Source organism: Astyanax mexicanus, chromosome 18, assembly GCF_023375975.1.
Source record: "Astyanax mexicanus isolate ESR-SI-001 chromosome 18, AstMex3_surface, whole genome shotgun sequence".
Taxonomy (NCBI): Eukaryota; Metazoa; Chordata; class Actinopteri; order Characiformes; family Acestrorhamphidae; genus Astyanax; species Astyanax mexicanus.
In genome coordinates this window covers 44,883,539-44,899,846 of record NC_064425.1, presented here as the reverse complement: position 1 = coordinate 44,899,846, position 16,308 = coordinate 44,883,539, and the positions used below count along the sequence as shown (strand labels likewise).

The 16,308-nt window shown below is 40.3% G+C and overlaps 1 protein-coding gene across 8 annotated transcripts in view; it reads right to left on the bottom strand.

The window, feature by feature from the left end:
- The window catches only part of frya (furry homolog a (Drosophila)), a 117,236-nt gene that overhangs the window by 15,744 nt on the left and 85,184 nt on the right, over positions 1-16,308 (bottom strand). For all 8 annotated transcript variants that reach the window (XR_007425345.1, XM_049467260.1, XM_022668788.2 and 5 more), the window contains exons 39-51: positions 15,218-15,403; positions 14,396-14,597; positions 13,151-13,272; positions 12,370-12,557; positions 11,989-12,083; positions 10,479-11,092; positions 9,072-9,169; positions 8,784-8,954; positions 7,826-7,966; positions 6,106-6,300; positions 3,568-3,738; positions 2,700-2,774; positions 2,410-2,580 (exon numbers count right to left, since the gene is read on the bottom strand). Coding sequence is in view for 7 of the 8 variants with exons in the window: in XM_049467260.1 (XP_049323217.1) it covers positions 2,410-2,580; positions 2,700-2,774; positions 3,568-3,738; positions 6,106-6,300; positions 7,826-7,966; positions 8,784-8,954; positions 9,072-9,169; positions 10,479-11,092; positions 11,989-12,083; positions 12,370-12,557; positions 13,151-13,272; positions 14,396-14,597; positions 15,218-15,403 (2,429 nt within the window). In the remaining variant the exon portion in view is untranslated. The remainder of the gene's footprint in view (positions 1-2,409; positions 2,581-2,699; positions 2,775-3,567; positions 3,739-6,105; positions 6,301-7,825; positions 7,967-8,783; positions 8,955-9,071; positions 9,170-10,478; positions 11,093-11,988; positions 12,084-12,369; positions 12,558-13,150; positions 13,273-14,395; positions 14,598-15,217; positions 15,404-16,308) is intronic.

Sequence of the window (16,308 nt, the reverse complement as noted above, 5' to 3'; positions counted from 1 at the left end):
TGTAGGAGGAAAAATAAAAGAAAATCTGCTCTGCTTTTATTTACACTTGAACAAAAAGGTGCATGTCCGCAACTATTTATTCCCTTTTAAATAATCAATAGAATTTTCTTTTTAAAATGTTTGACAGTGGGAATGGTGCTTCTCCTTTTTGTCTCCTTTTGTCAAATTTTGCATACCTCATTGTGGCCAAGCAAATTTTTTTTTTATTTCTTCTGACCGTAAAACAAGAAGACAAGAAGTCTTTTCCTTTGTCCAGGGGAGCATAAGTATCATAATCTCTGTATTTTCATGTTTTATTTTTATGTTGCCATTTACAGTGATTAAGTTCCATTACTGGTCCATTGACTGAAACCCCCCCAAATCATTATGCTCCCACCACCATGTTTGACAGTTGAAGGCTTCTCCTGTTTTACCTGTCAAATGAAGGGTACATCATTGTGGCCAAATACACTGATTTTCTATTTCATCTGACCATCAAACAGAATACAGAAAGTCTTCTTCTTTGTCTAGAATTGGCAAAGGGCAATAGAGTTTAGAGTGAGTTTCAAGGTGTACTTTTCCTGTCGTTATGATAGCAAAGAAAAACACGTAGTCTATGGATCACTAAAATAGGGCCAAGTCAAAATGTGTCAGGTGTATGAATCATTAAAAAAATTCACTGTATACAAAAATATATTTTTACATACTCCACCAGAACACTTCCTCAAAGACACACATTTAAACCCATTAATACACCAGAGGAAGTTGCGGTCAGACACAAGGTCGGCCAGTTGCTTCCATTTTACTCTGAGATACCATCACCCCATTTATTTTAACTGCTTTAAGGGGAATTCCAGCAGATGTCTGATCTGGAAAGAAGTGCCATTTTAGAGAAATCTACACATTATCTACACCAAACTGAACTGCTTGAATTTTTGCACCAGGAGTAAAGCAGCATAAAGTTATCCAAAAGCAGTGTGTAAGACTGGTGGAGGAGAACATGATGCCAAGATGCATAAACAAACCTTGTTTTCTTTGCATTATTTGAGGTCTGAAAGCTCTGCATCTTTTTTGTTATTTCAGTCATTTCTCATTTTCTGTAAATAAATGCTCTAAATGAGAATATTTTTATTTGGAATTTGGGAGAAATGTTGTCTGTAGTTTATAGAATAAAACAACAATGTTGATTTTACTCAAACATAAACCTATAAATAGCAAGAGCTAAATGTATGGGATATTATTTATTCACAAGACAATTGTAAAACCCACTCCTTTTAGTTTATCAGAATCAAACATTCCAAAACCCATCCCAAACCATGCACTATGAGCTAAATCATGCAAACACTGCAGACAATACTGTAGATAATGTGTTGTAATCCATATTCATATCCGTAATTATATCCATATTCATATTTATACTTGAGGCTACAGTCGGACATGTGTATACAGCACAGCACACCAGCAGTATGGAGGAACTTACCTGAAGCTCCTTTAGGGTTCAGACATAGACAGAGAGAGGAAACCATATAATACAGGGTCAGACAGACACTAACAGTAGCTTCTCTCTAACAGTACTACATACTGTATCAATCAATCAATCAATCAATCAATCTTATTTTCACTATAATACATTAAGGGTGCCCTCATTTTAAATGCAGCCAAGAATTCACAACTTAAAGGGGCTGAAAAATAAAGTAAATTCAAACTAAAATCAAGTATTTAATCAGAGATCTAAAATACGGAACTTAATCATAAACAAGACAATAAAAAAGAAATCGTAAAATAATTTAAACTACCAAAAATATAAGATTTAATTAAGAAGAAATAAAATAATTTAGAATAAAAGGATGAGTGGACAGGTTTAAATGTAAAGCCATAAAATAAAGAGATAAATATTTAGAATAATAAAAATATAAACACAAATAAAAAAAATAGATGAATAAAAAATTACGTAGCTAAAATATCACCAAGATTATAAAGAGAAAGTGACGGAAAAAAATAAAAGGTAAAACAGAAGATAGAATAAATAATAGGACAAAATAAATGAAACTAAACATATGAAAGCAGGGAATAAAATAAATAAAAAGGCAAAGAGGCAAAACAGAAAATCAAAAAAATATATAGACAAAAAATAAATAAAATAAAACATAAAAGAAAAACAGTCACAGGCTGTCTGATGTTTGTTAGACGTTTGTTTCGTTTTATGAAAAGTGGTTCTACTGGTGTGTTGGGGCATTACTGGTGATAGAGGGAGTCCTAATGGGTGATTTGGGTAATTGGCTGAGCAAATTTGGGGAAAAAATTGGGAAATTTTTAAAGAAAATAAATAAAAAAATAAATTTGTTTATAGGAGGTCAATATATCCATCAGATTGAGTATTACAGAAGAAAATGAGTGTTTTAAAGACATTTGAAGCTGAAGTCCTCTCACCTCTCCATCCTCCAGCTCTACATCCAGGAAGTCGAAATCCCTGAAGACGCGGAACTGCTGTTCGGACGCCGTGTCGTCCATATTGTCCGGGTCTCGAGTCCCGTCCTCCGAGGAGACCAGACTGGGCTGGTGGTCGATCAGGTCCAGCTCTCCGCAGGACGAGAAGATCACCTGGAGAGCAGGTAAGACAGGGTTTCAGTGAGACAGGTAGGTCGCAGGATGGGGTATATTTATTTTTTGAATGTGGGGATGTTTTTAGTAGAGTAAGTAGACTGTAGTTGTTTACTGACCGAAGGGTTCTTGGTCAGTCCAACTTCTTGTCCACACAGGGTCAACACGTTCACCAGCTTCTCCCGTGTTCTCTTCTACAGGGAGAAATGTAAAGGACAATGTGTTTGTAGCGTCCAGGTGTGTATTACTATTCTAAAATCAAAAGAACAAGTGATTTTGCTTTTCTTTTGCTTTGCACAAAAAAGGCTAATGAGCAATTAGTTGTTAAATAATCTCAAGTAAAATTAATTCTAACAATATGGGCCCTATCTTACCTTACATTATCTGCTTATTAGTGGTCATAGTGGTCTAAATTCTAAATTCTGTCTTGTTTCTATTTTGGCAGCGGAAAAAACAGGTGCGCCTCTGATTGATTAAAACCCTGACAACAGTCAACAGTGAGCCACCCAATCCTATGTTGGCGAGGGCGCACAGTGCACATGGTGCTACTACATAGTAAACAAACCCGACTTTTAACTCAACAATAAACAGAATAAAGAATAAAATAACATTGCTGTTCCCTGAAATGAGCTGCGGAGGTCAGTATCCTCTGCTGAGACGCACAAAAATGCCAAAGTCAGAGCTCACCTGGCTCTTAAGGGGGATAAGAACAAATTGGACATAATAAAATGGACAAAAGTGCAAACTAAATTCACCCAATTTAATTAGATTGGGTCAAAAATATATATGTTGAATTAAAAATCAGCTAATCTTACAACTCAATGTTTTTACAGATTTTTGGGTTTTGGTTTGGATATCAAAATCACATCCTGAATTTTGGTTTATTAAAGAGGACCAAACTCTTTACATGCTTTTTTTTATGGCAGCCCAATCTTACGTTAATAAGGTCCTGCAACCAGTGGTCCTACCTCACTGTGTAAGTCTAACCTGAGATGACTGCGGACGCTTCCAGCTGACGGGAACCAGGGCGTGGTTGTTGTTGTTGGAGCCGGAGGAGGTGGAGGAGGTGCTGCGGGTCACCGCCACCACACCCCTCACCTTACCATCCTGACCAGGAGAACCGTGCAGCTCGTCATAGCGCCGGCCAATCACGGGCGTCTGAAACACAGAGATGTATTACAGAAACAAATGTTTAGAGAAAAATATCACTCCAGCTAGCAGGCCCTACCGTACACCCTGCAAAAGGTGCGTCGTGATGCTCGTTGCTGTCTTACACCCTGTCAACAGTCTAATTACATGTATTGCCCCTGCGCTGCTAAGATAGCCTTTTTGCGGGAAGTACATGTGCGCTACTGACTGAATAAAACCCTGACAACAGTCAACAATCAATCACGTTCATATCTATCTCAGCTACATTACACACACACAAATAAACATGCTGCATTGTGTAAATTAGACTTTTTACTCAACAATTAACAGAATAAAGAATAAAATAACATTGCTTAAAGTTTCCTTAAATGAGCTGTTAGTGTATATTCACAGTGTGGACCCGCAGGTCGGTATCCTCTGCTGAGACGCACTAAAGCGCTGCGCTGTTAAGATACGAATGCGCAAAAGTCAGAGCTCACCTGCCTTTTAAAGGGAATGACAACTGACACACTGATTGGTTTCTTATTTCACGTTACGCCAAAAACCTAATCGTACCCATGATTAATTCAAAGAATTAGTTCATGCCTTTTTGTGTATTTTTGAGACGCACAAAGCTTATTTTTTGCAGCCTCACTATACCAAAAACACATTGACACGCCGTAAATCCTAAAATAGGGTTTTCCAGTATTTCTGCTACTGTGGTTCTTCTCCTTCTTCTCCGTTAGCCTCAAACTGCCTATTCCAAAAGCTCCATCAATAAAACAACACCTGCTGGACGAGTGCAGCTCATCCCCCTCCGAGTTCTTCAACTCCATGTGTCCAGAAGCTTCAGTGGAAAACAAAAACGAACAAGATTCAGGACTGGAAAGTCAGGAATTCTCAGAATTTCCCTGGATGCACCTGTCCTCGATCTCTCGTACAAAAAAGGCTTCTCCAAACAAAAGTGTGCAGCTTGTTTTAAAGCCTCTGACGGCGCCGCTCGCTGTTCTCCTTCACTCTCACTCTTACTTCGGATGCACGGCACCACAGCCGGACTGACATCATTTCCTGGAATTCATGCGGCGGCACAAATAGATCCCTGTTCAGTTCCCACACTCCAGCCGAGCCGCCCTCCCACACACCTTCTACAGCCCGGCCGCAGCTACACAACTTCCTCTGGAACCGCTGGAACCATGGAAACCTGAAGCCGAAGACGAGGAACTGGAACTATATCTCCTCTTACAGAACGGACACACAATCCCAGTCCAGAGCCCCGAGCCGGAGAAGACCCCGCCTTGGAAAACACGGGCAAACAGGGCAGGAATGCCAGCGCTGGGTGGTGAGCTGGCACAGTGCCCTTCTTCTTCTCAAAGTCAACTTCACACCCACTTACAAACACTCTCACAGAGGAACGGGGGGGGGGGGGGGGGTTAGAGGGGGGGTGAAGGAGGACAGAGATCATTGGAGAGGAGGAAACATACAGACAGAGAGCAGATTAGCTAATTATGCTAATCATAATACAAAATACTTGATTACAGAACAGCCAAATACAAACAAAAATCTACCTTTAATCTTGGATCTAAATCTTGGAATAACTAATGATCTACTACTAAGGCAATTAAGCCACATGCAATGCATGTAATCCACTTGACAACACCCTAGCAACCACCTGAGACACCCTAGCAACCACCTGGGATAAAATGGCAAGATCAGGATCTACTGTATTATCAGATATTAAGGAAACATACACATTAGTTTAAACACCAACAGCTCCTATCAGCAGAGCTTCAGCCAGTATTTTCTTACTTGAACTGCGCAGTACATCACATAACTGGGTGGCATTTTAGCCTCCAAAGAGAGACAGGGAGACAGTGGAATAAGGTAAAAAAAAGAAAGAGACAGATAGAAAGAACGAGAGACCGTGAATTAAGACAGTGAATTAAACTAACAGAAAGAGGGAGAGACCAGAAGACTGTGAAATAAAGTAAACGAGAGAGAAAAAGAGATAGAGAGAGAGAGAGAGAGAGAAAGACCAAAAGACAGTGAAATAAACTAAGAGAGATTGAAAGAGAGACCAGAAGACCAAGAAACAGTGAATTAAACTAATAAAAAGAGGGAGACAATGGAATAAAGTAAAAAAAAAGAGAGATAGAGAGATAAAAAGACCAGAAGACAGTGAAATAAAGTAAAAGAGAGAGAGAGTGAGAGATAGAGACCAAAAGACAGTAAATTAAACTAATAGAGAGAAGGTGAGACCAGGGGACAGTAAAATACAGTAAAAGAGAGAGAGAGACGCCGAGGGACAGTGAAAAAGAAAGTATGAAAAAGAGAGAGAGATAGAGAGAGAGAGAGAGATAGAGAGAGAGAGAGAGAGAGAGAGAGAGAGAGATCTCTTACCTCTGAGATGTCGAAGGTGAAGTCCAGAGTTTTGCCGGGGAGGGATTTGGACGCTGCGTCCCAAACTCTGCTGATCTCCACATGAGACGCCCCGGTGCTGCTGCTGCTGCCGGCGGGGGACGAGGGCAGGGCCAGGCTGGCCGACCGCGACACCACCAGCTTCAGAATGTTCAGAGCTTCCTTCCAGTGAACCGTCTGTAACACACACACACACACACACACACACACACACACACACACATACACACACACACACACACCCAAAACAATCACACACACAGAGAACACGTGCAGACATGAAAACACATGTGCGGGAGAAACACACCCACCCACTCCACTCCCCTGCTTATAACCCACCCACCATACCACACACACACATACATACACACACACACACACAGAAACAGAACAGGACTTAACCACACACACTCACACACACTCACACACAGCTCCTCTCAGTGATCCGCAAGCCCTCAACTAATAATTCCTGTGGGGAGAAGCAGCCTGTGTGTCAGAGTTTATGTATGTGTGTGTGTAAGAGTGTAAGTGTGTGTGTGTGTAAGTGTGTGAAGTGTGTGTGTGTGTGTGTCTACAGTGAAGGCCTCAGCTATGTGGAGAGTAGCCAGAAGGACAGACTGTTTATAGACTGCTGCTGGGTGTGCCTCTGGATCCACTCCCCAGACGCGAGGCTCTGCTCTGTTCTCCCAGAGGAAAGAGAGGGGAGATAGGAGGAGATACGGGGAAACGCTGATGCTGTTATGAAATCGAGGACTTTAAACTGGGTGAGATAACAGACAGTGTTCACAGGAATGGTGTTGGAAAGAGACTTGAGGTGTTAGAAGTCTGTAAATCTGAGAAATGGCTGAAATAACAAAAAAAAGATGTTCAAAAAAACAAGTTCATATTCATAAAGTTTTAAGAGGAATAACCCTGGTTTTATATCACAGTATTCTCCTGCACAAGTCTTACACACTGCTTTTGGATAACTATATATTTAAGCAATAATACACCCGAGGTTTGTGCTATAATGTGTAATATTGGCACTGCTGTGATGCGCTCAAAGGCACGAGGCCGCAAGGCGAGTATACTGTAGATCAGCACAGCAGTGCCAATAATACAGGTTATAGCACGAGTGTTGTAAGAGAACTGAGGTGTTAGAAGTCTGTATATCTGCTTATTAAGAAGTTTTTAGCAAAAAAAAATATGTATTAAGGGGTTAAAAAGAGGTATGTTTCAGTGTTTCTGTGACAAAACAGCTGGAAACTGTCTTTCCATCTCCACTATCTAATTAGTTGTTATCCAGTCAGCTAACAGTAGTATACCGTATTTTTCAGACTATAAGGTGCACTGGATTATAAGGAGCATTAAGTGACACTAGTTAGGATGCCTACATTGAAGTGAGCAAGGGTGTCGCCATGTTTCCCTTCTAATAGGGAAGCTGGGGGAAGCGCTTAAATAAACAAAACTGTAATTCTTCAAAAAAAAAAAATCTTTCAAAATGAAACAAGTGCTGGATGTTAATCTACACAGATTTCTCTCCTGAAAACGTTTATTTACAGTAAGCTTAGATTTTCTTATATTTTTTAAGGTCTAAGGGTGAGTTTCAGTGAAGTTTCTTTAGCACTAAGGCTGGGTGCAGCAGCATTAGCATTAGCCGCTAACCGCAGTAAAGAGATATATATATATAGAGAGAGAGAGACAGAGAGAGACTATTGCCCACCTGTACAAACTTCTCGATGGTCTTGAGCACCTCTACGTTGAAGGGTTTGGCCTGGATGCCACCCAGGTCCATATGAGTTAACAGACTGTAGATGATCTGCAGGAGACTCTGCTGCATGCTGGGAAGCCCTTTCTCCAGCAACTGAAATAATAACATTCATAGTGCAGTTAACTACGAAATGACTACCAATGACTTAGTAAAAACACAGGAATATTATTCAGCTTTTTATCTTAAGACTATCTACCTTAAAAAACTATATTCTCATATTGTACTCCATTTTATTGTCTTTGAATGTTTGTAGACACCCCTACATATAAGCTAAAAAGGTAAAAAAAATATATTTTTTTTCCCCCAAATTTTCTCCCAATTTATCTGACCAATTATTCCACCTATTCAGCTACTACTCAGTTATATATCCCCCATTACTAGTGATGCCACAACACCAGTAGGGTGAAGACTAGCACACGCCTCTCAGACACTTTTCAGAGGAAAGTGCAGCGATTCAGTTCCGATACATCAGCTCACAGACGCTGCCTTGTGCTGATCCACATCACCCTAGGAGTGATGAGGGGAAAGAGAGAGCGCCATCTACTGTACCCACCCAGAGAGAGCAAGGCCAATTTTGCTCTCTCGGGGCTCTGGCAGCAGGTGGCAAGCTGCACGACCGGGATTCGAACCAGCGATCTCCCGAACATAATGCCAGCGCTTTATAAGGTTTAAAGTTCAACCACCTACAACTTTATCCTTGGTTTCAAAAGAAACAATGAACGATGATCTTTCCCGATACTTTTGCCTATATATTTTATTTAAATGACCTCTACTCTGAATGGCTACAGTGTATTGTGTACTAGTGTACTACTACCGCCTGAAACACTATGTAAAAAAAGTCATGGGACACGATACTTAATACTACGATATTACAAGACCCAAGACATGTGGCCTCTTAAGGTAGGCTCACCTCAGCCATGTAGGTGACCATACTGAGGGTGTTTTCACTGAAGGCTTCGTGCAGGTAACGGCACACCACGTTAACCCAGGAGAAGCAGTCGCGTGTGTACGAGTGCGTTTTGTAAAGGGTCATCACGTGAGCCAGATTGGACAGCTTGGCATTCTTCTCTTCAGCGCAGACCTGAGCATCAAAATGACCATTATTAATGACCAATTAAATCCAATTACCAATTACATTTTATCTTACAGTCTGAGTAATGTAGCTTCATTAACATGAATTTAATCCAGTCCAGCAGACCTGAGAGATCCTCTCAGCCACGTCCTTACAGAACTGAGTGGGACAGTCGAAGTGCTGCACCAGGTGAGGGAGGAGGCACAGCACGTTCAGCGGGAAACCTGCAGAACATCACATTTAGCTATTTATAGGTTTATGTTTGAGTAAAATCAACATTGTTGTTTTATTCTATAAACTACAGAAAACATTTCTCCCAAATTACAAATAAAAATATTCTCATTTAGAGCATTTATTTATTTATTTATACAGAAAATGAGAAATGACTGAAATAACAAAACAAGATGCAGAGCTTTCAGACCTCAAATAATGCAAAAAAAACAAGTTCATATTCATAAAGTTTTAAGAGTTCAGAAATAACTAATATTTGGTGGAATAACCCTGGTTGGTTTTTAATCACAGTTTTTTTCATGCATCTTGGCATCATGTTCTCCTCCACCAGTCTTACACACTGCTTTTGGATAACTTTATGCTGCTTTACTCCTGGTGCAACAATTAATTTATGTTTTGGCATAAATTAATATTTAAGCAATAATACACTCAATGTTACTGTTCTGTACTGTACTGTGCATCAGCACAGCAGTGCCAATATTACATGTTATAGCACGTTAAACCTCAAGTGTATTATTGCGATTATACCACAGATCCATTATCACTGTTTATTGAAATATTTTAAAGAGTTAAAGAGGAGGAGAAAATAGGAGCTACTTTGTTTGTTTGTAGCTGTGCTGTTTGGCTTGTATTTGGTTTGTAAGCGCTGTATCGTTGCTAGGTTATCTGTATGTGGCGGAGTAATACACGGAGAGCTTCGGTTACAGTGCTTTACCGGCTGATAAGATAACGGCACTCACAGAACGCCTCTCAGCGTTCAATTACAATATAATTACAATCATATTGTAATTATTATTTACAATATGTAAAAGAAAATACTGGCAGCAGAAATGCAGCAAAGTAACTTCATTATAGTTCTCAACCAGCTTGTTTTAACATGGTAATAACTCAGACTACAGTCCACTATACTCAACTCTGAATGGAGAAAAAGTTAGAGCTGCGGTAAGCGGCTAATGCTAATGCTGCTGCTCCAGCCTTAGTGCTGGAGAAACTTCACTGAAAACACCCTTTTAACGCTGTACTACAGCAGAGTGGCTTTACTGCTCCTTAATACCTGACTGGTAGAATTCACACATTAAATTAAAAGGATTTTAAGTGCGACTTACAGTTCGTAAAATACGGTAGGCCCAAAGACTACACTTTTTTTTTTAACTTTTTTTACCCTAAATTAAGCTTAGATTTCTAACTCCTATTAAGTTTATTATGCATTAAATCTGGTACTATGGAAAAAGTGCTTTCAGTCACTCATGGTCTACAGGATACCAACTCCAACAAGGCCGAAGTGGACCATCCAGGACTCACCTATAGCCTGAGACGTGTCCACCACAGGTAGGCGGGATACAGGTGTGAGCTGAGAGAAAAGCTGCAGCGTGAGTTCGGTGGTTCCGGCCGAGGTGAAGCCCTTCAGCAGAAGCTGCTGAAGCCCGGAGAACCCGCTCCACCTCAGCTGGCTCTGAATCTTCTCCAGCTTCTCTCGGTTCTCCTGCTTATCCAGAGAGACGTAGGTGAAGAGCTTCCCCAGCAGACGCAGCGACATCTGGTACTCAAACTCGAAGTCCGACTCCATGAGGGACACGGCTGCCCAGAAGATGGTGGCCAGCAGGTTGCGGGGATGGTTGGCGTTGGCCGGGTTGGTGGAGACCACGTTGTCTCTGGAGGAGGTGGAGGAGTGGGAGTGGAGTCTGGAGAGGTTGCTCTGGTGCTGGTGGGTGCAGGCGTGGATGCGGTCCAGCGTGGCGCTGCGAGGAACCTCGGAGGAACGCTCTGCTTCACCGAAGCGCTTGGGGACAGAGTAGCTCCGCTGGTGGCGGATTCGCTCAGACGCTGTTCCTGAACCTGGGACCAGGTCTAGCTGACTGGTGCTCTTACGGTTGAATAGGAGTTTGCCATTGGTTGGGAGGTCTGGAGAAGAAGCTCTGAAAAGATGAACAAGTTACAGTTAGGAAAATATTACAACTCCATGGGTCATAATGGGTCATATAGTGTGTTTTGTGTTCCTCGTCACTGCAGGTTAAAGAAGGAAGAGCACTGAATAAACTTGGCTGGAACTTGTGATCCTGATTGGTCAACACAGAGGCACTGTATATGCGTGACCATAGAATAGACTACTTTTAAAAGGTATAATTGAACTTGTGTGGGAGTTAATCAGAGTAAGTTCCTTTTAATAACTCTCAATTTGAGTTAATTTTAACATAAACTTAATTCTTTACAGAATTACTAACTAAAGTTTTATTTATTTTTAAATTTACGTTACTTAAGAAAATGAAGTTACTTTGTTGATAATCATTATATAACTATATAACATCAGTATATACTAAATAATGAGACTGAGTCTCAATATAAACTCTACTATTTCTCATTCAAATATTTGATGCTACACAATATATACTGCATTCTCAAATATTTGCTGCTATTAGATTAATGTATTTTTTAATCAGGCATGTGATAGATGTTTCTGTATGTGAAACTGTGCAGAAACCAACACCCCAGGAGTCATTTCTGAAGTATTCAAAAAATTAAAAGAAATAAAGGGTTGAAGAATTAAAGGTAAAACTGATTGGACAGTTGCTTGTGTTGACTGAATTAAATGTGTTTAGTTGTGGTTCCAAATATTTCCAACCTACTGAATGATTTTGCTAGCTTTAAGGCCTATCTCATTTTTCTAAATGAAACCTGGATGAGAATCACTGAGACATCAAAGATCAACAATTTAGGAAAATATCTAAAAATCTCTAAAATGAGGAGAGTTGGGACACTCTGGGACTTGGTTTGATAACTACTTTAATAAAGCAAATCATAAAGTAAGACCTACCTCGTGAGAAGAGCCATTAAATCATTGTTCTTGAGGCACTCTGCAAGATTATCCACCACAGATTCAAGAGTGAGGAGTAGCTCCATCACATAACCCTGAAGAGAACACAGATTTGGAGTAAACAATCATATAACTACTATATATATATATATATATATATATATATATAAACACATATAGCTTAAACAGATGTTTTCCTTCAAGCTATCAGCACACTTGGAGGAAAGCACCAGATCCCCAGCTTTAATACATCAGCTAACAGACACTTGTGTCGGCTCTCTCAGACTCCGGCTGCTGATGGCGAGGCAGCATGACTCAGAAAACCAACATGGGTCAAATTTTCTCTTATTAAAACAGTACAATCCAGACTGTGGGTCTCACCTGAACTTCTTCTCCATGCTCCCCCACCACCTCCACCAGGCGGGACAGCAGGTCGGACACGGCCAGCGCAGACAGAGGCTGCCTCAGAGCCCGGAACACCTGAAACGAGCGTCCGGCGTAATGCCTGGAGGAGCTGCACAGTGCCGTCTGCAGAGCCACGTCACTGAGCTGCTGCTCCAAACGCACGTCTACACCAAACATACACACATACACATACACGTCAGGCAGAAACCTTGGTTCTGATACATCAGCTCACAGACGCAGGCTTGTGCTGATCCACATCACCCTAGGAGTGATGAGAGGAAAGAGAGAGCGCCATCTACTGTACTGTACCCACCCAGAGAGAGCAAGACCAACTGTGCTCTCTCAGGGCTCCGGCAGCTGATGGCAAGCTGCATAACCATGATTTAAACCAGCGATTCTCCCGATCAAAGATTTATCCCGATCAATATTTATCCAGGGCTCTCTCAGGGCTCCGGCAGCTGATGGCAAGCTGCATGAACGGGATTCAAACCAGCAATCTCCTGATCATAGTGGCAGCACCTTAGTCTAACGGTCTAATGGTCCACTCAGAGCCACCATCGTCAACAGTGTGGAAATATAGTATCATAGAGAGTTACCTAAGGGGATGGTTTGCATAAGTTCTGAGGTGTTATCTTGACCAGCAGCATCTGGCTAGAATTGCAGCATTCTTTTTTTTGCTTCCATTGGACATGGCAAAAGTCATGGGACGCAATAATAATAATAAATATAATTCAGCAGTGAGAACACAAGAACTTGCCTGATTTGGACTCTTTAAAGACAGACACTACATGGCGTAGGAAGTTGGTGAGCTGCTCAGTGCTTCTGGAGTGCTGGTTTTTAGGGGTGATGTCTTCGTGGCACCACAGTGGTCCAAAAGGCCTAAAGAGGAAAAAAAAATAAAATAAAAACAAATATGGAGAGTTAAAGAGGTGTGTGTTACAGGTTAAGCAAATCTAGTAACTGTAGACAATTGCATAGTAATTAGAAAATCGTTATTAATCGATTTATAATGTATTTATATACATTTTGATAATCCTATAATGGGAAATCTGGGTTTTTCATGAGTCAGACAATAATCAAATACAATTTTCATGCCTTAATCCGATCTAACAAATACAATTTAGTGCATGTCAACACATTCAATGAAAGAATACACTATCTGCTACAACTGATTGAGAGACTATTATAACTGATTTAGTATCTGTTGTAACTGATTCAGAGTTTATTATAACTGATGCACTATTTACAACAGCTTAATCAGTTTTTACTATAACTGATTCCGCATGTGCTATGAAAGACAGTGTATACTCCAAATGATTCAGTATGTAGAATTACTAATTCAGTATCGACTACGAACGATTCAGTATCCACTATAACTGAGCCAATATCCACAATAAATGATTCACTTTTAACTATAAATGATTCAGTGTCTAATATAACTAATTCAGAGTCTACTGTAACTGATGCAGTGTATATAAAAATAAAATTACTTTACTATAAATGATGCTATACAATATACACTCCAATAAGTCAATATGTAAAATAACTGATTTAGTATCTAATAAAAATGATTCAGTATCTGCTATGAAAATCTGAGTGTATATATAGTTTATATATATATATATATATATATATATATATATATATATATATAGTATATGTGTTTTTGAATATGTTAATGTTATATTACATATAGATATCAGTAGCTGTATAGATTACAGCTGTAATACACCAATGTGCCACTTGGTAGCAGAAGAGGCAAAGAGTTGCTTTCTAAATCCATATTAGAAAATGCTTCATGCTTTTTAACTATTTTTTTTACCACATCATATATATATATAAATAACTTAAACATTAGACTTAATTAGAATTATTATCTATTAAGTGTATATCTTATGGTAGAAAATCCCTAATCAGACTGCAGTCTTCCACAGCACTGCATATCTAATCAAAAACACCATATTTAACTGTATCTAGATATCAGGACCTGTATTCAGTTTACCTGGTGGTGAGGAACTCCACCAGTTTGCTGCTCTTCTCCTCGGACTCAGTGCTGCTCTCCAGGGGGTCGGACTCCTCGTGGGACAGGTGGGGCAGGTTACTGGTGCTGCCCCCCAGACTCAGGCTGGAGGAAGTGGAGGACGAGCTCAGGCCAGAGTCTGGGACAGGTGAGGCCTGACCGTCCCGCAGAAAGTCCACCCCACCTGAATGATGAAGAAGAACACAGTGTATGCTTCAAATCATTCAGTATATACAATGATTGAACAGTAGAAATGATTGAGTATCTACTATGAAAGATCCAGTATCTACAATACTTAAGACTTAAGACACAAGTTTTTATTGTGGATATAAGACATGTAAAATGCTATTAAATATTTATATTAGTGGTGTAAATAGTTTAAATTCTGGTATATACTTGTATGTTTGAGGGAAGATAAAGCATACATGGGGAGCTGTAATAAAGAATGCATGATAAATTGGATAGAGGATTTTTTTTTTTAGTGTTTTATAAACATCTCAGCTTGATTTCAGAATTATAACTTAATTTGCTGAGCACTGTTTTTTAATGGGATAAGAAGTATTAAATGGAGTGTCTTGGCTGGAAGCAGTGAAAGAGACACAGACCACGAGTGTAAACAGAACAGCATGGAGCAGCAGAAACAGCATTTGTTTATAGCAGTATATTATGTGGCTAATATATCAGATTGAACTGCACCTTATCAGCAGTTTAGCTCAATTAAAAAGAAGTATATTTGATAGCTGGGGCGGATCGAGACCAGATCACGTTTTCAGCATAAGCAGAGACTAAAAGCTGTGGCCGTACCTGTGTAGAAGAAGTCGGGCTGGTAGCTGGGCCTGATGGTGAGGCTCTTGGTGCTGGTGGTCTCGCGGCTCTGCAGCAGGACGGAGGCGAGGAGGGGGAAACTGTGGGTGCAGGAGAGGGAGAGGAGCAGGTGGAGGAGGAGACGCTTACAGTGCTCAAACACCTCCGGCCTACAGTGATCCATACCTAACAGAGACGGAGACAGACAGAGAGAGAGACTGGTACAACAGCATGAAGAATCGGCCTGGGTTTGGTCAATTTATGGCAAAATTAGCTAAGATTTAGCATCAGAAATCAAAAGTAAAGATGGAACAAGCGCTATGGGCCAATTCCTATATTATACTTGGCAACTGAGGTTGTTAGCACAAATGGCTTGGGCCAATTCCCATATTATACTCAACAACCAGGGTGTTGGCACATGAGTTTTGGATTGATTCCCATATTATACTCTGCAACAGGTGTGTGGGCACATGCGGCTCAGTGCGAGCCAGTTCCCATATTATACTCGGCAACCGGGGTGCTGGAAGACGCAGGTGGGGTCACTTGCTGTGTTATATTCTTAAAAACCAGGTTTTTAGCACAAGTGGCTCAGGTCAATTCCCATATTATACCTGTCAAAAAAGGTGTTGGCACAAGAGACTTAGATTGATTACATATTGTACTGTACGACAACTGGGGTGATATCATCTGTATCTGTCAATTTCCATTTTACACTTGGCAACCAGGGTGACAGCATAAACAGCTTGGGCCAATTCCCATATTATACTTGGCAACCGGGACTCTGGCATAATCATACTCTGCATCCAGGGTGTTCACACATGTAGATGTTGGTGTTCGGCCTGGAAATAGACTGAGAGAATGCTATCTGATATATTTGCACTTCATGCTTCCCTCTGCTGACAACTTTCATAGAGATGTGGATTTCATTTTCCAGCAGGACTTGGCACACTGCCCACACTGCTAAAAGTACCAATTAGTCTTTTCTGAGCCAGTCAGCCATAATCATCAACAATAAAATAAATAAACTCTTAAAAAATAGATCACTCTGTGTGTTTAATACATCTATATAATATATGAGTTTCACATTCTGA